The sequence below is a fragment of the Anthonomus grandis genome, chromosome 12, assembly GCF_022605725.1.
Source record: "Anthonomus grandis grandis chromosome 12, icAntGran1.3, whole genome shotgun sequence".
NCBI lineage: Eukaryota > Metazoa > Arthropoda > Insecta > Coleoptera > Curculionidae > Anthonomus > Anthonomus grandis.
Window position 1 is genome coordinate 22909710 of NC_065557.1, and position 25975 is coordinate 22935684.

Here is a 25975-nt window from a genome sequence, read left to right on the forward strand (position 1 = left end):
TTAAAATTCTGTTTTTTTTATTATAAGTTTTAGTAAGTTAACGTAAAAACATGATAGGTACATACATTTTTTAAAGCATGTGACCAATAATCTCCTCAAAATTTGAATTAAAAAAAAACTTACTAACTACGCCATACGTCAAACATCAGATAGAAGATGTCATAGCAGTACTTTAAAATAATGCTTATATCAAACCTTGGTTCAAATTATGTGACAAAGTATTTTAGTATTAAGTTTCATGTATGTATACTTCATAAACATTTAAGTAGACGTTTGCATATGCTATTTTTTTTCAATTATTAATTAAATTCAATTTAAAAACGAAAATAAAATCAACAAGAACTAAATAAATATTCATTAATTAAATTCCATTCACATAGCAGTTGCATTAATTTGTAAACTTCATAGGAACTGAATAAGTATACATGTTTTTACTGGTATTTTTTTGCAGTCGAAATCAATTAGGAAATATTTATTTTTCATCAGACAGTATTTTGATGAGTATATTTTGCCGCAAAAACGAAATGTTGGTGTTTAATTTTCGGTTTCGAGTTTTACCTGGAAAAATACACATCGTTTTATTACAGTTACAGAGCTACATTGGATAATTCGCCAAAACGACCGACTCGTAACGACATAGGGCTATTGGGCTTTGTTTTGCTTTAAATTTGGATAAAAAATAATAGTAGATTACGAATCTAGAGAGGAAATAATACTAAAGATTTAACGTAGGTCGGTATCCAGCGCAAACTTCCTGGGTGCAGAGTACTAGACATCCTTATGCTATAGACATTTTTTGGTTGGTTTACTATTTTTCTATTGTGCTATGAAAAAAAGTAGCATTTTGTATTGCGGAGCAGGACAATAGTGGTTCTTTCCTCCAATAGAACAACATATTTTTATAATATGAATTATGCAATTATTGATCAGTAAAAGAAAAATATCGTGAAGAGATTTAATCAAAATATAAGAAATTATTTAGATATAGCTTTTGTAACTTGATAACTTATGATAAATTATAATATATAAAATAATATCGTCTTATTGGCATTTTCAATATGTTTCCAAATAACAAGTTCAAACGAAGAGAGATGGACTTTAAGACTAAAAAAATCAAGTTTCCTAAAAACATCAACAAACGCTTCGTTATTGATATAGCGAGTTAAAATGTTATTTTTTTAATTGCAATCTTCAACGTCAAAATCAAAATCTATAGAGTAATATTTTTTTAGGGACCACAAAAAAGTTCAGGGCGTGGCATATCGATAGACGCCCTGTAAACTGGTAATGAAGCGTTTGCGGACTTTAGATAGTCATAGGAAGCTTTAGTCTTAAAATAAGTTAAAAAGTCATCCTTTTTCATTTGTAAACGACATTTAGACAGTCTTGGAAGCAATAAAATTGGTCAAAGCAGGAAGCTAGAATTTTTTAAATAGGAGACTATTTAAAAAAACTTTGAAACTGTAGAAGTACTAGCTAGACCGATAATAAACTTACTTGCCTAGTTCTAAGAAGATAAAAACAAAAAAGTAAGTATAACAGGGAAACGTAAAAAGTATCGAAGAAAATACGCGATATATTCTGGATCATATTTTCGAATAATTGTCGAAATTCAGTACCGACAGATTATTTGTAATCGGTAACTTATTATTTTTAATTAGAACCTTCTGAAAAAACTTAACAAGATAAAATGATACACCTGCTAAGTAGAGCATTCAAAACTAGTGTAGCCATATATAACAGTCCCAAGAGATCTTCTGCAGTATCTTCAGAAGCAAACATAAGTTAGATACAGCCCGATCAAAAACGTGAAATGATAGAGACTATAAAGATCAAGTTAGAAATATCGTCTAAAGAATTATAAGAATAGAAAAAACTAAAGCTTTTTATAAAATGCTAATATACTCTATAGCAGATTACTTTGATGGATCATAAAAGGTCGAAATAGAACTAGTTCGAATATTGTGACTGTAAGGAATACACACATAAAGTTCTTTTTATACAACTATTATAATAATGGATAATATATGGATTCCGATATAATTTTTGATAGAGTAGATTCATTTCGCAATTAGTGTGAGCATATTCATTCCTTTACTTATTTGTTAATTGAATTAATAAAATAATATATAATAATAAATTGAATGTAACAATTATAATAATATAATAAATAAACAAAAGTATAGTAAAATAGGATGAGAAAGAGCAATAAATATTAATAATAATAACAATATTAATAATCAAATAGACCCAAACAGACCTACAGACCTGGAAAATGTCCCTATAAATACTAGGTCAGAGTTCACGAAATATAGGAAACACCATTCCAATTCTTGTAAGGAAAAAGTTACAATAAATAGAAAAAAGGGAGAAAGAGGCATGATAGACATCAAAGCACTACATTTAAATAAGATCTAGTAACTGCGGAAATTCTTCCTTTGTAAACAATCAACCGTTCACCAGGCAGTCTGCAAAGCTGATAAAAATTACACACCTCTTGATCTATCCTGACCCAGTCAGTATACCCCAACTGTCGTATAAATAGCGCGAAAAAGGAAAACTCTTTTCTGAGATCGAAGATTTTCTTCTCGCAATACAGGACCAAGTCATAACCACGCACAACGACAAAAAATAAATAATAAAAAATCCAGAAATAAACACCGATATATGCAGAAAATTGCATCAGTCATATTATCAAATGCCAAATATTAGCAGGCACAGAATACACGCAAAGACACATGGCAGGAAGAATTATTGACCAGGCACTCGCAAAGACAAGTAGGCTCATTAAAGAACAAACACCATACTACAATTTATTTTTCAACATTTTCAGGGTGGACTGTTTTGTCTCGGACACCCTGTATAACATACACAATAATGCGACGATCAACAGATACACACATTCTACCACAGTAGATAATTTTTTATATTTATGCTTTAATATGCCCGTTGAAAAAATAAAAAAAATCCGCAGGAATCCAGTCCTAAAATAAATAAAAATGACCGCTGATAAAACATAGTGGTATGCAGCGGCGGAGAAATTAGACCTCTATGCCGGAGATTTAATAATTGTACGTCAGTTTTATAGCGTATTTTAGTTGTTAGATACAAGGGGCAATTTAATTTTATTACTTGATAAAACAAAATTTCTAGAATCCTCCTTGGAAAGCCATTTCATCTTGGACAGGATCTCTACGACGAATGCCGTAACTTAATAGCAAGCATGACTTTTGTACTCGCTGAATTCGACATAAAATATACAGGGTGTAAAAACATTTAGTGACGTAAAATTATTTGGGAAATCAGAAAGGGTAGTTTTTGCAAGAATAGGGGGTTGTTTCTTGAATAACTTTTTAAAGTTATTATTATCGCAACGTGGATTTATTTTTTGAAAACTACATACTTTTTCCTACAAAAAAGTACTACTTGTTGCACATCGCCAAGAGCGAAGGTTTTCGAGAAAATTGAAGGTAAAGAGTTTGCTTGTTTTATTGAGGTTTGATGGGTCGCTAACTGGTTAATCAACATAAACTTGAGAAAGTTATCGCGTTTCAAAACTAATCAAGGAGTTATTGTTTAATTCATCAAAATTTAATGTTTTTTTTAAAACATATGATTTAAAAAATTAAATAGACCAAATACCGAAATTCCTTATTAAATACAGATCTATTTGATTGATTGAAGGTATGCGGTTTTTATTTATTTTACAGGTACGCAAAAAAAATTGTGTTTTGATTTGCAAGTATTTTTGTCAGCTTATTGTTGTTGTGCGTACACGTAAAATTTGACTAATTATGGAATACACTGCGTGAACCGGCAGATATGGATTTTATTTATGGAAGAGTGAACGGAACCGGTCTTTTGGCTAAACGCTTGTATATGTCTAAAAATATCCAAATCGCAGGGCCTTTTCTCATCAGATATTTTTGGGAATTCATCAGCTCCTAAGAGACATAGGTTCATTTGCACCCAGAAACCAAATCCGTGGTCGTAATTTTGACAGTACGTACACCTGGTGTTAAGGAGCGCATTTAACCCATATAGAGGAAGACTGGCTACTGGGCTACTGGGCTCTCTGTAAGCAGAAGTGCAGCGAGAGAAAACGTGACTCGCCATTTTCACTGCGCCACTCTTCGTACTCAACTTCTATATCCATATCACATCCAAAGGGTACGAGCTCTTGCTCCGGCAGACTATCCCGTTCGAGTCATGTTTTGTTGTTGCTTATTAAAAAATTGGTACAAGAACTCTTTTTTTGGTAAATGTTTTATGCACGAATAAAGCTGGGCTTACAAGAAATGGAATTTTTAATTACCATAAGACACATCACTGGTCAGATGAAAACCCTCAAGCTGCTTTGTGAAAAGTCGACATTAAATTCGATTCTCCGTTAACGTTAGGGCGGAAACATTTTTTGCAATTTTTTTTACGTATCAAAAATGGTTTAATAGAGAATTGCTTATTAAATGTACTATACATCCATTATTTTTATGTTCTATTTATATGGTTGTAATATCCTGTTTCGGACCTATAATAAATTGTTCAAATATTTATGACTGAATGGATCGGATAAATGATTATGTATCAAACAATACTAAATCAAATTGTGGATATATCCTGATTTGCCAATTGTAGCGCGACGCAGTAATTCAAACCGAAATGGTGCGGAGCGGGCCACAATTGTTCCGATTCGGTAATAATTATGTTTTTCATTATTACTGAACTGCTGTTCCCAAAATTTTGCCATATTATGTTTTGGTTTAAGCCCGATATTAGGTTTAAAAATTTAATGAGTATAATTTTGGATATCATGGTCATGCATAATCATATTTTAGGTTTTTAGTTTGTCTATTATATATTAATTGTAATGAATTTCTATTAAATAAATTTTGCCGGTTTTTATTTTTTTTAATTTATAGGAAAGTATTAATTAAAATCTTTGATTGGGTGCCTTTTTAAAAATTACTGACGGCAATTTTTTTAACCATCATGACTACCAAAACCATCCAGACTATATAACCAACGTAAACTAACGTTGGTGTCACCACTGCGGACCAAAGTCTCGCTAATGGTAACCATACGTCGACAATGGCATACGCTGGAAATTGATTAGCGTACATTGGTCATTTAGAGTCCAATTGCTCATATTAGCTATGTCATCTGTATACGATTTTTTGAAGTACGACACCAATGGTGGTACACGTTAGCCATTTGTACTTCATCAATACGGCATCGCAAGTATCATCGAGTAGCTTTAGATAGATAGAGAGATTACCTCTAATGTAAGATTATACTTAAAAAAATTTTTTATATAATTTTAATATTTTTTAATTTTTGCAGCCGGATTCAAAAGTCATAGGACTAATCATAAGTTCTTCTTTAGAATACCTAATTTTTATTAAATTTTGCATAAACGTTGAATAACCAATCTGTATATACATGCTAGTGAGGGCATCAAATCCCAAATGAGACTTGCCCACAGAAGGTGAATGAATAACTTATCTGTTTCTGTATTTTTTTGTTTCAAAGCCTTTGAAAAAAACTGAAAATGTTATGGATTTTTTTTAAAATGCAGCTAAATGATTTGGTTTTCAAATTATGATGATGATGATTCTATTATTGTACAGTTTGAAAAGGTCTACCATTTTTGAAAGCATACTGATGGAGATGTATTTTAATGATCTAGTCAGCGGTTTAAGCGACATCGCTAATGCTTTTGCTGAATTTTTTAATTTTGTTTTTTAGCCCTAATGAAAGCATACCGAATAAAAATAATAAACTGTGATAAAGCTGTTACATAAAATAAAATTTTACGAGTTTTAAAAAACTAATTTGAATTTCAATTTTACAAGCTTTAAAACATCTACAAGTTGTACAGTTGTAAATAACATAGATTTACAAGGTAGATTGAACCTGAGGATGTATATTGTTAAATTTTGTAGTGATAACCTGTGTGGAATCGTTGTTATCTATTTTTAAATAAATGTGATTAGAAACATCCACTTACAAAGAAACAAAGTTATGAAAAGAAAGTTAAGTTTTTTATTTATACAAGGGAGACTCGAGGCGCATTCTGAAAAACTATCGTACGATTTTAATACTTAATACTGTTTAATAAGTTTTTGAATTAGTCCTTTACAATAGAATGTATATAGAGAATAGATACAATTGTAATGAATAATTCCGGATTTCTAATACAAACATTTTCTATTACAAAATTGATTTTGTTTACATATTTTATTTATGATTAACTTAATAAAAAACAATAAGTTAACGTTATTTATACTAATATGAAAACGGCTTTTGCTAAGACAAAGCATAATGTAAACATAAAAGCCTTAAATGAAAAGCGGTTATCTGCTTATTTGGCATTTTTAGTGAAATTCTATTTAAACAACCACGTACAATATGTAGAAATCGAAGGGGCCAAATCTTTAAATCTTAAATGATTTTTATTTATATTATAAGCAATTATATATATAAATAGCAATTAGTACCTTATGCAAGGTAATTGAAAATTTCAAAATAATTTTTGCGGATAATTTAAAATTATTTATGAAAATGTTCAAAACTGTGATATTTTGCAGGAAGATCTAAGTAAAGTTCATGAATGGAAAGTCAATAATGGTTTCAGTTAAAACGCGGTTAAATGGGTTAAGTGCTAATAACACATTAAAAAAGGTTAATGATTATAAAGACTTATATTATCAATGGATTTTACTGTGCCTTTGTCAAATATACTAAATGTAGTTGCCTTAGATTGCTTGACTCTTTGGTATTGCCTAAACTGGAACACAGTAGCATTATGAAATCCACTGTAAAATACATGCATTTAAAACTTTTATTATTATCTTCCCCAGAACATATTATAAATTATAACATTAACATTTGTAATTATAATACTTAATTGCTAGATTTGTTTAATATGCTTTCATTTAAAAATAAAAAAAAACAAAATATGTTAAAACAAAATGATAGCAGAAATAAAAATATATTTTATTTAAATTTACCTCGACTTAATCTGTATAAGAAGTCATCTATATACAAGCTGTAAAAATTTTATTTATATTTAATTTGCTGCTAATATTAATCCTGACTTAACTAGCTTACGGCAATTTTCCAAAATAATAAAACAAACGCTGCGTACTGGAAAACTAGTAAAACATACTGTTTAAACAAAGTAGTGGTAAAACAAAAACTGCGTACTAGTAGTACCCGTACTGCTAATATGTATTTCGGTTTACTATTAGGTTAATATTGGCTTAGTAATATTTTTATATCTTTGTAATTCTTTTTAAAACACATCTGTAAAATTCAAAAGCTGTAGAAATAAGAACTAACATATATTATTATAATAAATAAATATTATTTTAAAAATTGTGCTAATAAAATGATCACTATAAAAATATTAAAAAATATACTTTATAGTCATCATTTCAAGGAAATTGTAAACAGTGTGTTAAGGACTAACCGGTCCACTCTGACTACTTTCCCTTGGCGATATCCATGCCAAATAATCCCGCCGGCCAACTCCATGGGTTAAAAGAAGCTAAATTTTAAAAAGAAATACATTAAAACCTTTTTTTTAGCTTTATCGTATTAAATTTACTTATAATTAATACAAATATTTTCATGTTTCTATTTCTTAGTAATCTCTTCATTTTCTTTATGGTAAGCAAATTAATATTTGGGGATATATCGAAAAGAATTAAGGAAAATTATTACGAGAACTATACGATACCAAATATAATTAAGTATTTTATATAATGTCAGTTTCGTAACTGATCCTCACTTTTTAGTTAAATTTAAATCTTTTTTCAACAAGCGCAAATAAAAAGTTACAATTAAAAGAAGATCCTAAAAAATTACAATTAAATTAATATCTCGATGGCGTTACAGAGAATATTCAAGGATAAAGTCAATTCTTTAACCACTTTATATAGCATCAAAAACTGACCAAAGCCCTTAGAAACGTAGCTTTGTAACATAAAAAAGTCAAAAATTCTTTATCTTAGTATTAAAACTTTATCCTAGTAGTAGCAATTCTAACACTCTTCTTAAAAATCTCTAAAAGAATATCTGCTTGATTGCAGATACTAAAACTAAATTTAATAAGCCCAACACAATAAGTTTCTCTTCCCGGCATGCATTAAATATCCTTTTCCTCACAGGCACTACTTAGCAAAAAAACTAAAATTCGATGTTGTCTTACTACTCCATTTGAAGTTTTGCTGAAGGAGTTGGGTTGGTTTGAGGCCCATATTTAAATGCAAAACTCTTGTGATATATACAGGGTGTCCCAAATGTAATGGGACATAGAACAACAGTAGATTCCTTACGTCAAAATAATGTGATTGAGGTTAACTTGCCTTATCGTAACATTAATAGTAACTGAAATACAGGGTGTCAAAATATTATTCTATGTTCCATTACTTTCGGGATACCCTGTATATATATAAAGAAATACAAACTTATTATCAGGGTGCGGTGACTTCACAGACCGCTACCTGATAATAAGTTTAGATTTCTTCAAATAGTACGCTCGATAACCACAATACCACAATTATATATATATATATATAGAATTATTTTAACTTGCTTTTTTGCTTATATAAACAATGATTTCTTACAACCATGCATATTAGTAAACTTAAAAAAATTTTCTTTCTTAACTAATATTAAATTTAGAATTTGTGCCACCAATTTATAACCAACTCGCGCTACCGCACTTCATTTACGATAATGACATCTAGACCGATCTGTCGCTACTACCACTCTGATAGGTTCGCATAATATAAATATTAATTTTAAAGTAAAGTTAACTGTAGGCTAACCTAATTTGACAAACATTTTTCCCGCCATCTAAGAAACCACAATAAATGTAAACAAAACACAAAGGAGACCATCGTTCTCCCCTTTTTAAATACTGTTCGTCCTGTTTAGTGTTCTGTATAGTCTTAAGTGTGTCTAAATGTTACGTGTAATTTTAATAATATCGAATGTGTTCCCACTATGGTAAACTTCTGGGCTTAACTGACAAGTGAGTACATTCCATTCGTTCACCTTTGACTATAGTGTCTTTTACGTATTTAACACCCAAATCATTTCAGTTAGCACTGATGATGGCTCATACGCCGAAAGCGCTCTGCTAAGCTTTTAAAATAAAAATTGCTCTGAATACATCTGGTTTGATTGATTTGTAATATTAAATTTGTATTTATCCAATTTAACGCGTTTTAAAAAATTATCTAAATTTTCAAATTAAGCAGCGATTTTTCCAGTAGAAAATAGGTATTGCAGTGGTTAGGTAAGTGTTCCCAAATTACTTTTAAAGATTTTTGAATAATTTTTTCTATAGCTCTTACATTGTTTTTTCAATAATAATTAATATTACATAATATTTATGACACCGTATGACCGTTGAATGAAAAATAGATATATGTATAACTTCTTTTATTTTGAAACAGGTAGCTGCTACAAATTATATATTGGAAGTAGTTCAAATGTTACTGTTTAAACATCGGTATAAAATTACTATAATTAGTTTCAATCTCTAGTAATAAATTGAAATTTGATTATTCACACCAACTATCTATCTACCTTTAGCTAGTGTAAAAATCTTCCTTGCTAGCTCATATAAGTCTTTGAACACGTTCTTTTTAAACTCTTTAAAATTAGTAATTTTCCTTAGTTTTCTCTGTAAATGGTTGCACAATTTAATAAAGAGGTAAAGGCATTTTCAGTCAGTGCAAGACGACACAGAGGATTTTCGATTTTTAAAAATTATGTTTAAGTTTTAAGGAACTTCCAGAATATGAAGATACACAAATACAATTTATAATATTGTGACCGCGTACACTCGCGTCCTAAGGTAGCGGATTAATACCTGTAACTCACCCTTCAACAGACTCTACAGGGTGTCATTGAAATGGTGTAAAAAAATTCGGGGGGTGATAGTACTCCTAAAAATTTTAAAAAAAGTTCCTATAACTATAGAGTGGAAAATGGATATTAAGGGAGTTAGGGGCACTGAAAGGGTAAATTTAAAAAACGGTTTTTTGAAATTGTAGGCTTAAAAAACGAGATAAAATTTCGAAAAAAAATCCTTTGCCATAAATTTTGACCCAAAATCAAATGGTGATACTGAAAAATAATTTGGAAAATCGGAAAGGGTAGTTTTTGCAAGGGTAGGGGGTTAATTCGTGAATAACTTTTTTTAGGTTATTTTCTTCGCAACGTGGGTTCATTTTTTAAAAACTACATACTTTTTCCTACAAAAAAGGTACTCTTGTTGCACATCGCCCAGAACGATGGTTTTCGAGAAAATTGAAGGCAAAAAGTTTGCTTGCTTCGGCAGACTATCCCGCTCGAGTCATCTTCTGTCGTTGGTTATTAAGAAAACAGGTACAAGAACCCCTTTTTTTGGCAAATATTTTATGCACGGATGAAGCTGGGTTTACAAGAAATGGAATTTTCAATTACCATAATACACATCACTGGTCCGATGAGAACCCTCATGCTGTTGTGGAAAGTCGACACCAAATTCGATTCTCAGTTAATGTTTGGGCGGGAATTCTTGGCGATAGACTTATTGGACCATTTTTTCTACCCCCGAGGTTAATTTGACACCTTTTGAAAAGTCGCTTGTTATTTATAATAATAAACATTTTAGGCTAAATGGTCAAAGTTACCTTAATTTTCTAATACATGATCTACCAGCACTTTTGGAGGAAGTTCCCATAGCACAGAGGCAGATCACGTATTTTATGCATGATGGTGCACCAGCTCATTTTCCGCTAGCGGTGAGGAATCATTTAAACCAAGTTTTTGAGAGGCGTTGGATAGGACGTGGTGGTCCACAAGCTTGGCCAGCAAGATCACCAGATCTTAATCCATTAGATTTCTACTTCTGGGGCCACTTGAAAACTTTGGTTTACTCAGTGCCGATTAATACTGAAGAGCAACTACGTCAACGCATTATCGACTGTTCCAATCAAATTCGTACAACCCCAGGGATATTCCACAGGGTACGCAGATCATGGAGAAGAAGAGCAGATGTCTGCATTGAAATGAATGGTGGTCACTTTGAACATTTACTATGAATGAATTAAGAAATGCATTATTTTAATAAGGAATTTTGGTAATTGGTTTATTTCGTTTTTTAAAGCAATAAGATGTTTTAAAAATCATAAAATTTAGATTTTTCAATTAATTATTTAATAACTACGTGTTTACTTTTGAAACCCCATAACTTTCATAGGTTTATGTTGTTTAACCAGATAGCAACCCATCAGAGCAAACTTTTTGCCTTCAATTTTCTCGAAAACCATCGTTCTGGGCGATGTGCAACAAGAGTACCTTTTTTGTAGGAAAAAGTATGTAGTTTTTAAAAAATGAACCCACGTTGCGAAAAAAATAACCTAAAAAAAGTTATTCACGAATTAACCCCCTACCCTTGCAAAAACTACCCTTTCCGATTTTCCAAATTATTTTTCAGTATCACCATTTGATTTTGGGTCAAAATTTATGGCAGAGGATTTTTTTTCGAAATTTTATCTCGTTTTTTAAGCCTACAATTTCAAAAAACCGTTTTTTAAATTTACCCTTTCAGTGCCCCTAACTCCCTTAATATGCATTTTCCGCCCTATAGTTATAGGAACTTTTTTTAAAATTTTTAGGAGTACTATCACCCCCCGAATTTTTTTACACCATTTCAATGACACCCTGTATAGGTATCAACAAAAGAGAAGGCGTATATAGGGTAATTTTAACTTGACTTTTTTCTTGTTTGGTATATAGTCTACGGGTATATATAAAGTTAATAAATTTTAATACAAATAATGATATATATAAGTATATATAATGATATATATAAGTATATAAGTTATACCTACACTTTACATAGCAGTTCTTAAAATTTAAACAAAAAGTACTAAATATGTTGATATTTTATTAAGATTATTAGCAAGAGTTCTTTGAAAGTTTTAACGATAGTACTAAGTAGTCACAACAACCAAAACTCTTGATATTAATAAAATATTAATTTTATATCGTAATTATATTTTTATTATACGTTTTTCAAATATTTTATTTATATTCTCATTAAGGCAGTTTAGCAATTTTATCCGCGTTAAGCATTCTGAAAAAACTTTTCTTTCCTAAAAAAGTGTATTTTTGGAAAATCCTATCCAATTATTACCAACCGATATTATAATTTTTTTTTCGTTATGGCAAGTATGTCTCCAACGAGTAATACAAATTATTGTTGGCCATAATTATAGCCGCCAATGACCAAACTCATGAGCTCATTTTCTAAAAAATAATAATTATGCTTATGTAAAACATCAGTAGTACTTAATAGTAAGTACGTAGTATTAAGCAAGATTTAAAATTTACCTACAAACTTTAAAGGGTGGTTAAATCGTCAGGCAACATCAATACATTTTGGTTTATTAAACATATGACCTTAAATAAACCGTTTGGTCTCATTTAAGGACATATAGAGTAAACAGTGTATTTGGCCCTTAATATTTTAGTTTAAGGGATTTGCCAAGGTAAGACCTATAATTATACTATAAAAATATTAAAATCGTTTAAAAATGCAGTACAAACTAAGATTTAAAACAATTTAATATTGCAACTTTTCAATAAAATGATTGTACCGCGTCCTTTGAATTCAGATTTGCATGTGATCTGTGATGTGCAATGAAGCTACAACAATCATGAAAGGTATCTGGGTTTAGAGACTTTTAGAGAAGAGGCATCTTCTTTCATTACCTCTACACAGTTTGGTCTTATTTTTGGATCAAAAATTCTCTTCTTACAATGATGAAAAACCATTTTAAAACAATCGTAACCTCTCATTGTTCTTTTTGTTTTTGATAATTTAGAAGAAAGCAAAGCAATGTCTCAAAAATGTGAAACTATATTTCAAATAATTTTTTCGCAAGGAATCGGTCTATTTTCAAATGTAATTGACAAAAAATCCGTAAATTATACTGCCGAATTGCCTCCATAAAATATAAAACCTTTTTATAATTTGAGCTCTCTCGGAAGGAGTATAAACAGCTATAATAAGTTGAGAAAAAAATAATAACGCTTAAGAAGCTTATAGTCACACAGCAGATGAGATAAATACCTATCAAAAGACCAAAGGTGGCGGCTCATCAATGAAAGAAAATGGTGTTCTCATTAGGTTGGACTATGCATAACCTTCAGTTCCCCAACCTGTGTAACTATTTTGTAACTAAACTTTATTCTTAAGTCTGTACTATTGTAATAATAATGAATAGTTTAAATACTTTCACAGTAAGCGCATTAAAAAAAAATTAATTGTTGCATATTTGAAGAAGTAAAACCAATACCAAATAATAACTTAAATTCAAAACCATGCTGTATAATCGTTAGAACACTTAATGACTTGGACGAACTTTAAGTTATTTTTAAACTTCTTGTACCGAAAGCAAATGGTCAATTAATATCATTTAGATAAAGTAATAACCACCTTTAGTTAAAATATTCAGAAAATACTATCAAGCTTCTCCCCAAGTATAATAAGAAAAAGTTAAAACGATATATAAGCCCGGTGCACGTAGCGCAAAAGTTTCCCCGTGGAACAGCACGTTATATCTATACCACTTTTATGATACATGTATTTTAGCCAAGAGCATGTTAGGGTAGTCTCATAATTTATAGTACGCGATGTTTCAATTACTTAAATGTTTCGTATGTCTTTTCTATTTTTTTAAATCTGCCAGCCATGCCTTTTATTCGATAATATGATACTGATATTCGTCTAGAGCTTCCTCAGATAAAGAATGGTTTTATAATCCCTAAGTTCCCTTAATCCCTAGTTCCGTTTATTCAATTTGATATCATTTATTTTATTTTACTAATTAAACCTAGTATTTAACATACTAAATATATTCGGACAACTCTTTAGAAAGGCGAATAGGTTGACAGGATCTATGCAGATGTTTGATTATTTGATTCTTGAATCACATCTACCATTGTGTACTTCAGATAAACTCATTGGTATTTATATTTTTTTCAAAGTCGAGCTGATTTTTATGCTTATGATTTGTGTACAACTGCTCTTATTCATAGAGAGGAAGTTCAAAGTTAATTATAAAAAATTATGTATGAAATTGATAAAAAGCAATCAAAATACTCACAAAATTAAAACATTGTAATATTACTTTTTAGTACGATAGTGTCACAATTATGTTTTACCAAATGTTCTATTATTGTAAAAAAATATATTAAATTTTAAAAAGTTTAATTTCATTTAATTTCAAGTTTGCTTTAAATAATTTGTTTTTCATAAATATATAAAATATCGTACTTGCACACTTTCCTAAAAATTTAAATTGTCGTATACCGCTACATTAGCTGCTTTTCTTATTAAGTTTACTAAAATTTTTGATAATTTTTTTATTACTGTCTGAAGTTAGCATTAATCCTAATTTATTGGCTTTGGTCTACTTACTAAGTATCTCTATAGTGTGAATTAGGTCCCCTTGAGATCCGTCTCCAATTTGGCAGGTGTAATCGCCTTGATCGGCGTGCTTAATATCCTTGATTTGCAAATTGTAGCCGACCAGGGATATTCGAGGATCCATAGTAATTTTTTGTTGACCCGCACTGATTAAAGTTGTACCACGTTTCCAAACAATGACGAAAAGACCTGAAAAGAAACAGAAAAATTTGTAAAAAGAAGAGATATCTTTATATTAAGAACTTATAAGAATAGCTTTCTAAGTCTAAGGATAATTCTTAGCTCTAATTACAAACGATTGTTAAAAGCGATATAGATCATGAATATAATTTTGTCATACCACGTTTAAGAAACATTCACAGATTTCCTAGTTTATTCTATAGAAAATAGTTATGTGGAGACTATTTTACTCCATATTTGTCAAAGGCGTTCGGCTGAATTAACTTTATAGGTCTATTGAATAAAATATAGAAATAGTGAAAGTTATTTTGTTCCAAATCTTTTTTCAATATATTACAGACATATTATTAATATATTGCAGACATATCAATGGATTTTATATACCAACAAATCTGAAACTGTTCACGTTACACTATTTGTAAAAACCTTAAATATTACAAAATGTTAGTGTGAATATTGACAGATAATTGAAAAAATACGATATGTCAAAGGTTCCAATTTTAATACATTGCCAACTAGCTTTGTTAAGACTCAAATTCTTTAATGTCCTTGAAATAATAGCTTAATAAATGGTTCAGAGGAATCTGTATAAATATCATCTCATGATATCACCTGATATTAGTTTCCATAATAAATGTTTTTTTAAGCTACATATTCTCATAGATTCACAAAAATAGAGGGACGAGGGAAGAAGCCATTTTGCTCCTTTATTATTATTTCAATACATTAGAAAGCTGTACGGTAATCACTATGTTTCTATATTTCAACTACTATTCTTAAATACTTAAGTATTTTGAATTATTAGAAATAGTATTATCTATCAATTTACAGTAACTGTTCCTCGCTGCGTTCTCATCTTAATTAATGCTTTAGAAGGCGTATAACACCAAATATTCTCAATTTTTATTCAAACAATTAATACAGTATAACAGTAGTAGTGTAACTTAATAGAGATAAAAGACTCGTAATCATCTCGACCATTAAAATGATGGTCGAGATGGTCTTATGATAAAAACATAATAAAAAAAACAACAGATTTTTATATTCGCAAGTTAAGGATCCAACGCATTACTCAAATAATCAGGTGTAACCTATAGCAGTTCTTGCTCGTATAGTAGTCTTATTGTTTCCTAATATAACTCTCTTATGAATTATATAACTGTATGTTTTACTCAGTATCTGTGCTTTGGTGATCCTGTCAAAGCTAACACATTCAGATTTTATAAATAACTGATGTTTTACGTAAGTATCTATTTAATTTTGTAATATTATTTTTTCTTATTTGTGCTATGTTCCAAAATTTCTAAAGAAATAGCAATATGTCGCAAAAAAGCAGCTTTCGTTTTTTCTGGAAAACTTTCCCTTCACCCACGATTTCTTTACCTATATTGTTGACTTATTTGCAAAAGTAGCTTAGCCCGGGCTTATAAGGAATGGAATGTAGGCCCTTATTTCGTTAAACCTTACTAAAATAAATAAACGGTCTGTCTTCACCGATAAATGTCATTAGCTTTATAGGTGAAATTAAATGAAAAATAACTCTGCTGGCAGAAATTTCACTATTTTTAAGACATTAAAGGAAATTCAAAGTCAAAAGATTTTCTACATGAGGTAATCTTAAAAAAACTATTAGCTCTTAAAAATTGTTTATCCATAAACCAACTACTTAACTACTGATATTATTTTTAGTAAGCCTTTATAATTTGCTATAATTTTGGTTTATGAATTATTGACGTACGAACGATAGTAGGGGTGGGGGAAGCTATTGAAAGTGGAATCATTAAAATCGGTCTAAATTCTAAACCACTTATTCGATTTGAGCAATTCAAAATTTATTTGCAAGATAAATGTAGCTGCTTTAAAAGTCTGATCTCATCACTACTCTATAGTTCCTAATAAAACCGCCAGAGGGCGCAATTTGTAATAATTCCAGTTTTTTTCATTTTGCTCAAAAAATTAAAATTGAATGGATAATTTTTGTGAGTATCATTTATTTTTGTTTAAATGTTTCTTTTAGTTTTAAGTGCAATAATAATTTGGTTTGGTATATTTGACTTAATCTTTTACAACGCGACAACACTATTAAATCAACAGCGCCACAGTTCTGACGAAAAGGTTCATGTGCGCGATTAGACGGGCGCGGCCGAAAGAAAAGAGAAAAGAGGAAGTTGAATTACATTCGGGCTTCGTTCGCGTTAGAGGCTACATTGATTTTTGGAGGCAGTGTTTTTAACTCTTTCCATCTAATCTCTTATTGTTTGTGTGTACGTTGTTTAACGGTAAGTTGAGCTTATTATACGTTGTATTGGCTTTTCATTGTTTTGGCTTACATCATCTGCTTTTTGGCTAGAATTTTTTCATTTTGTGCATGCTTGTCTTAAATTCTTGCTTTCAGTTAAAGTAATATGAGCGATACAGGGGGGAGGCCCCCCTGTATCGCTCATCGGCCCCCCCTGCCTAAGGTAAAAAGTTCAGAGGAATGTGTTCTAGGTAATGCTGGTATTCTTCAAGATTCTACAAATACCAAACTTGAAAAAGAACCAATTCTTTATTTTCAAAGTGAAAATGGTCCATTTTTAGTTTATCTGGAATCCACTGAAAAAGTGGGCTTCAGTATAGGCAAGTTTAATAACATAAAAATTGCTAGAGATATTTTTAACCTGAACCTTAATGATGTAAAAAAAATTAAAAACAAAGGCCTAAATAGAATTTCCGTAGAATTCATTAATTATCAAGCAGCAAATAACTTTGTAAAAAATAAAACTTTACTCAATAAAGGGTATAAAATTTTCATTCCTTTTAATTTTGTGACATGCAAAGGGTTAGTCAGGCAGATAGATTTAGAAATAGGGGAAGGAGAACTCTTAGAGTGCTGCAAAACAAATAGTGCAGTTGAAATTCTTTAGAAAGTCAGGAGATTGAATCGTAGAATTGTTAAAGATAAAGAAACTGTATATGAACCTACTGGGTCAGTCCTCTTTACTTTTAAGGGTGTTTGTCTTCCTAAATCTATAAATTTATATAGGCTCGAAAGACCAGTATCCATATATATATCTCCAGTAACACAGTGTTTTAGATGTTTGCGCTATGGACATACTCGTACAAATTGCAAAGGCAAAGAGAGGTGTTTTACATGTGCAGAGGAAAAAATTAACAATGAAGAGGAGCACTCCTGTTGTGAAATTAAATGCTTCTATTGCAAAAACCCACACAAGTCAACAGACAAAAGCTGTCCAGAGTACACCAGACAGAAAAATATTAAGGAACTAATGGCTTTCGAAAATATTACCTTTTATGATGCTAGCGAAATCATTAAAAAAAACTACATCTCAAGAGATGAATTTGTATATCGTCCTACAGAATTCCCAAGCTTACAAAATATAACCAGACAAGACCCTTCAGAAAATACAATCCAACCATCACAGAGACCCACACAACATGCAAAAACAGCACCTATAAAAAGATCTTTTCAACAAGTTGTCACTGAAAACAATAGGAAAAAACGCATAATCCATAAGGGTTATGACAAAAAAGCACATAATGAACATTTAATGTTTCCCAATTCAAGACCTCAAAAAGAAACTAGAGCACCCATTTTTCCACAAATTTCAGAAAATAATTTAAATACATCATTGCCTAGTACTAGTGCAGTTCACACTTATAATTTACAAGAACCTCCTTACCCTGATGATGTCAGGCATATTATTAATGCAATCTTAAACACCTCAGAAAATAATAAAAGATTAATTCTTTGTACAACTACAAGTATATTGTACAACCAAAACCTTGACATGGATATCGATCCCAGTTTTCAATCTGATTCAACCTAAAAGTCTACCTTGCTTCACACCCTTATGTTAAATAGAAATAAACTAAAAATTATCTGTTGGAATCTGAGAAGTATAAATTCCAATAGGGACAATTTAAATAGCCTTGTGCATAAAGAAAGTCCCGATATTGTTTTAATAAATGAATCATGGCTAAAAACTAACGACACCTTCAATCTAAATACATATGTTAGAATCAGGCAGGACAGACATGACGGTTATGGGGGAGTGGTCACCTGTATTAAAAAAAATCTTATTTTTAAGGAAATCGAAACTTTTTCATCAGACAACACACAATATATAATAGTAGAGATAGGTAATTTACAAGTGGTCAACTTCTATTGTAATTCACATAACAATATATCTATTGAAGTTTTAAGTAAATTGATTTCTTATAATGCTAAAAATATAATAATCATGGGGGATTTTAACTCCCATCATCCCTTATGGGATAAAGCCACACCTAATAAAGGTGGTAGAATTATCAGTGATTTTATTCAAGATAATGGACTTGTGATTTTGAATGATGGCTCACCAACTTTGTTCCAACTAGCCCTTGCAACACCAAGTGCCGTAGATTTAACTTTGGTAAGTGGAAAATTAGCTACACAAGCGACATGGAATGTTATTAAAGACTGTGGTAACAGTGATCATTTTCCCATATGCGTTATTCTTAACGATAACGGTGATGTTAACTTACATAATAATATTGCTAGTCCTTATAATATCAGAAACTTCAAAAGGGCAAATTGGGAAGCCTATCATGATAAACTCTTAATACAGCTCTCAAATCTTAATTATAATCTGGATTATGACCAATTGATGTCTATAATTTTTGAGGTTTCTGAACAAGTAATTCCAATAAAATTGGTTGGAACACCTATGAAGAGGGGTAATCCATGGTGGGATGATGAATGTACATCTTGGGTTAGGGAAAGAAAAAATGCCATAACAAATTTTAATAATGCCCCATCTACAGAATATAATGTCTTTTTAGCCATAATATAATACTATATTATGGCTAAAAAGACAATTGCAATAACTAGGAAAAAACTAAAACATAAAAAAAAAGAAAAATTCAAACTTTTTTGTGGCACTTTAAATAGGAATTCGAGTATCACATATGTTTGGAACAAAATTAAAAAATTTAATAACAACTATAAAATAAGTAGATTTAATCACGTAATTTCAGATAATTTTAAGCAATCCATTTTAGACAATATGTCAGTTATAAATATAGACCCCAGTTTCAATCTGGTTCCGGCCAATGGAGATGACAATTTCTTGCTTTTTTCCTTAAATGAGTTAAACCTGGCCTTAAATAAAAAGAAATCATCTGCACCAGGTATGGATGATGTATCCTATCAAATGTTTAAATTTCTGCCCTTTAAAGCTAAACAAATTCTCTTAAATATCTACAATAAAATCCTAATGGGAGGGGAAATACCGATATCCTGGAAAAAATTCAATGTTGTTAGTATTTTGAAACCAAATAAAAACCCAATGGACCCTGACAATTATAGACCAATTGTATTGTCATCATGTGGTGCTAAAGTTTTAGAAATTATGCTCAAGAATCGTCTGGATTGGCAACTGGAACATGATCTGAAATTTTCAAATAGACAGACAGGTTTCCGTAAGGGAAAGGGCATATATGACAATATTGCATTTATCACATCTTATATTAATGATGCATTTCTTTCCTCTGAATCAGTTATAGCAGTCTTTTTAGACATAAAAGCAGCATATGATAATGTAAACATCTATAAAATGTATAATACTCTACAAAACATGGAAGTGCCCAGTCATATGTGTAATGTAATCTACAAACTTTTTACACACCGACTTCTGTATTGTAGGAGCAATAATGGGTCATTCTTGGGTCCAGTGCTGACAACTATGGGTCTTCCACAAGGCTCCCCTTTGAGTACCATCCTATTTAATATTTATATAAAAAACATTTTTGACTTAAACCTGGGGGATGCATTTGTAATAGGATATGCCGATGACTTGACAATAATAATTAAGGGCAAAAACGTAGCTACAATGATTAATAAAATTAACATTGCCCTGGAACGCATAGATTTATATTTCCGGGAAAACAACCTATCCTTATCGATTAATAACTGTGAAGCAATGTGGTTCACTAGAGGGAGAAAAAGTGTCACCCCACCTCCCATACAAATTAATAATTCAGTTATCCCCTTTAAACAAAACGTCAAATATTTGGGAATAGTATTGCAAGAGAATCTAAAGTGGCCACCTCACATCTTAAAAATTAAAAATAAAGCAAAAAAGTCACTGAACGTCCTAAGAGCATTGTGTAGAGTATGGTGGGGTGCAGACCCAAACACCCTCTTGACTGCCTTTTTTGCTTTGGTACAATCTCATCTAGATTTCGGTTCGATAATTTTTAAACCATGTGCAGGAACGGCTCTGAATGGATTGGACGTGGTGTTTTACGAGGGCTTATGCATATGTATGGGATGTATGCGCTCTACGCCCAGAGTGGCATTGTTAGCGGAAGCATCTATGATAGACCTAGAATACAGGAGAAAACTACTGGCTTTCAAACTAATTTCGAAATTTTTATTAATTAAAAATCACCCTATTATTCAAATCATAAATACTATTAGATCTAAAATAATACATAGACCTGAGTTTTGGAATAACAATAAAACTCCATATCTAGTGACTGCATTTCAAAGCTACAGACCATACATAACCTTACTCTATAGAGGAGAAAAATTTCCATGTTACGAAATCCCCTTAAACATTCTAAGTGGGTCTCTAAAAATTATAAAATGTAACTTTAAAAAGGGAGATATCATGACAGGAAATAAATTTATAGACGAAACCAACAACTTAAAAATCCGCTATACATTTATTTATTCTGATGCTTCAAAAAAGGGCAACAGGGTGGGATTTGGCATATCTATCCCATCCTTGAACTATAGATTCTCGTCACGTTTGCCGGATAACCTTAATATTTATAAGGCCGAAATAATTGATATTCATGATGCTGTAGAAACCGCTATCAAGCAACAAATCAAGAGAGCAATAATATTTTCAGACTCAAAAGGTGCAATTACAAAGCTCAGTGGCTCTTTTTTTACAGTAAATTCTGAATATTGGGTTCTTAAAACTAAAAGATTAATTGCCATGACTAACAACAATGGCTATGATATTAGACTGTCTTGGATCCCAGGTCATTCAGATATACCAGGCAATGATGAGGCAGATATTCTGGCCAAAGTGGGAACTGATTTAAACATCCCTAGCAAAATGCTCTATGATATTCAGGATATATTCAACATTTTAAAGCAGGAAATAATAAATACATTTAGGGACAAGTGGAAAATTTTAGTGTTAAACCATCATCGCAGATATGCTAGGGTACAACCCACATTTACCAACAAAAAATGGTTTGCTAACTTGAACTATAAAGACAGAAGACATATCACAACAATTATTAGAATGCGTACAGGACATTGCTTGACTAACTCCCACCTTTATCGAATTAACATAAAAGATAACCCTTTGTGTGATTGTGGTTTATGGGACGACTTGGACCATATTTTCTTTGAGTGCCCAATTAATCGCGTTATTAATTTTGACCTATATAAGATCTTTGTATTAAAGAAAGGAGTATCACCATTATCTATGACTGACATTTTATCTGCTCCGGACGATGAAACAATAGAGATAATCATGCGATTCATAAACATTAACCAGATTAAAATCTAAAGCTCAACTTTCTAATAACCTTGAATTGTCCTATAATCCTGCCTTAATTGCTTGTTTTAGTGCATTGGTGTGGTCATATATTCCCTCTGTTGTATCACTAATATTCCTCCTGTTTTACAGCCTTAGATAGAAACAGAATACGCCTAGAGGCCCGAGCATAAGTTGTATTTCCTTATCAAAGAGTTACAGTGCAGCAAAGTATCCTGAGACTCCTACATGGTCCAGAGCCAGATAAAGTAGGATCTCACACAAATCGGGCTGGCAATTGCCTTGCAGCAGAGCCATCAAGTCAACAATACAAGACAAGACAAGGAAGTTGAATTAGTCTCGAATCTGGGGCCGGTCGATAAATAATCGTTTAAGGAACGAGTATGACGACACGACGTAAAAAAACGACGAAAAGCCGGAAAAGACGTGAAAACGCGAATCCAGACGTGAAAACGCGAATCCAGACGGGGTTTTGTTTTTCTTAAAGAGTATTTTAAGTGAATCCAGACGGGGTTGCTCTTAAAATTAGTTTGTTCGCGCCATTTTGCACCTAAATTAAGTTGTAAACAGAACTGTCCAGTTCAAGGTTTTGTACAATATTTACCGCCGAGTTTATTTGTGAATTAAATCAGTGCTTACATATTAATCGGGTCGTTTTATTTCATCTGTATTGCTAAGAATGGACCTAGACACGAATAAAAACCTACATTTTTGACATCATATTTAAAAAGTAGATAAAATTTGCAGAAATCCTGTAAAAACTGCACGATGATATCTTTGCTTGTTTTAAAGTTATAGCGAATTAGTCTTTTACGCACCGAGTCCAAACTTATGTAGCGCCATGTAGCGCTCGGCCTTAGAATGTCTAGTTAACGTATAGTAGGCGGCAAAAACAAAAGAAACTTTTAAAAAGGATTGTATGGAAACGTCAAATATTTATTAGACGGCCAGTTTAAATCTGTTTGCAATTTTCTTTGCTCGATTTTTTGCAAAATGCCTTTGACAAATAATGAAGCTGTGTATTTGATTGCGGTTTCCTTTGAGTGCTTTCAAAATGCAGCAATAGCTGAAAAACAGTATGCCCTTCGGTATCCAGATCGCCGCCATTATGGCAGAAGAATTTTTCCACGGTTGGTACAGCGACTACGCGATACTGGGAGTTTTAGTCGGCCCAAATTTAGAAGGCCTCGCTCTACTGGAAGAACTGAAGAAAAATCATTAATGTGTTGGCCTACGTAGAGTTTAATAGGCATATTGGAACTCATGCGTTATCTTTAGATTTGGAAATAGCTCGAACTACTGTTCAAAGTATACCTAAAGACCACAGGTAATACATCTTTTTATTATAATTTCCTTCTCGAATATAGGCATTTCTTTTTATTTTAAGGCTAGACCCTTTCCATATAATTCTACACCAAGCTCTAAACGAACATGATTTTGAGCGCCGAATTGATTTTTGCCAATGGATACTAGCAATGATTCACGAAAACAGGGATTTTTTGTCACAGATTCTGTGGACCGATGAAGCCACTATTTGTAGCGATGGGAAAGTCAACAGGCATAATATGCATTATTGGTCGGTTGAAAATCCTCGTTGGATGCGAGAAGTCCAGCACCAAGGCCGCTGGAGTGTAAACGTGTGGTGTGGCATTATCGAAATGAAAATAATTGGTCCTTATTTTTTTGATGGCACATTAACCGGTAATGTCTTTTTGCATTTTTTAACAAATTCCTTGCCTATTTTAATGGAAGATTTGACATTGGAAGTAAGACGAACCATGAATTTCCAATTGGACGGATGCCCAGCATATTTTCCCGTTTGGTGCGGTATCATATAAATAATTACTTTTAAGGGCGCTGGATCGGAAGGGGGAGTCTATATCCTTGGCCGGCCAGGTCACCCGATTTAACATGCCTAGACTTTTACTTGTGGGGTCGTTTAAAAGATATTGTGTACAAAACTCCACCTACAACAAAACAGGATATAGAAAACAGAATCCGTGATGCAATAAATGAAATATCAGCTGCTGAAACAGCAGTTTTATCCACCCAAAGAAGATTGGAAGCTTGTTTGGAAAGTGATGGAAAGCAGTTTGAACACCTATCGAGGTATTAATTATTAAATATGTTTGGGTTTAAAATCGGTCCTTTTCAGGACCATAATTTAAATATAAAAAGAAATTCGTTAATAAAATTATTCGCCTTAAGAAAGTCACATATACTTCCAGTTATTCTGTGACATAGGTATTATTACTTCATAATTAATAATATCTATGTATAATTATATTTTATTAATTATGACAACATCATGGTATCCTAGTTGTGGTAATACTAATTAGAGATTTTTAGGCGGGACACTAGATGGCGGTACGTAACTTTAGGCTCGGTGCGTAAAAAACTTTAATTCGCTATAACTTTAAAACGAGCAAAGATATCACCAAGATAGATATCACCAAGATATCACGTTTTAATATGTCAAAAATATACCATTCAATTTGATTTTTTGGAGCAAAATGAAAAAAACTGGAATTATTACAAATTGCGCCCTCTGGCGGTTTTATTAGGAACTATAGGGTAGTGATGAGATCATACTTTTAAAGCAGCTACATTTATCTTGCAAATAAATTTTGAATTGCTCAAATCGAATAAGTGGTTTAGAATTTACACCGATTTTAATGATTCCACTTTCAATAGCTTTCCCCATCCCTACTATCGTTCGTACGTCAATAATTCATGAACCAAAATTATAGCAAATTATCTAGGCTTACTAAAAATAATATCAAAAGTATAAGTTAATATTTAAGTTTTCGGAGAAAAAGACGTTTCTTTTATTTAATTTTTAGTTGCGCCCTCTTGCGGTGAAATACGGAACTTAAAAATAATTTCCAGAATTTTTTCATGGTCACTTTTATAATAATAAAAAAAATTCCATTGTTGCCAGATATACAGGTCCTGAGATACAGCCGCTTACCTCTCTTATTTGGCCACACGGTACGTACAAAGCCTACATATGATTTATACATCTAAAATACTACAAATGTATAAAAACCGCATATGCCTTTTACATAAAAATATTTCTAAAACCTTGTATTCCGCATTTTGTCACGTATATAGGGGTTCGTAAAAATGAAAGACGGGAGTTATTAATGGTTTAGAAATTAAGGGACCATTAAAAGGGTAACGATCGTGACATACAAAAAGAGGCTTTCAGGGTAATATGTAACATACAACAAAAGCCCTTTCACTAATTTTATATACATAACGTTCCGGATGTCATATTCGCATTAGGGAAAGTTTTGCATAACTATATAACATCTGTGTGACATTCTAACAATTCCTTAAGTACAGAAGAACTTAGCCATTAATTTGATTATCAATCATTCAAAAATGCCAACATTATTGATGATTGGTAAATACCTCAACTCAATGTTGATTGTTACCACATACACAATTCTATATAAACATAGATTTTTGGACAATTTGTAAATGGCATAAATCCACCATGTCTATTAGAAAGTCTAATAAAATCATTTCGGAATATAGTTTCAGAACGTAACTTCTTACATGTTCTAGGTTAATTACAGCAAAAAATCTTGGTAAGCTAAAAGTCATTAGAAATTATTGACGTGACTTGTCAGCTCAAACGTGCCGATTAATGATTTTTTCTGTTCGGTTTTAATATTCAAATAAAATACCAAGAGCGTAAACACACTTTGCTTAAAATTGTAAGATGATT

General features: G+C 31.5%; 1 protein-coding gene across 2 annotated transcripts in view; it reads right to left on the reverse strand.

The window, feature by feature from the left end:
* Positions 1 to 25975, reverse strand: part of LOC126742796 (MAM domain-containing glycosylphosphatidylinositol anchor protein 1) — a 390310-nt gene that overhangs the window by 110639 nt on the left and 253696 nt on the right. For both annotated transcript variants that reach the window (XM_050449592.1, XM_050449593.1), the window contains one exon: positions 14489 to 14686. In XM_050449592.1, coding sequence (XP_050305549.1) covers positions 14489 to 14686 — 198 coding nt within the window. The remainder of the gene's footprint in view (positions 1 to 14488; positions 14687 to 25975) is intronic.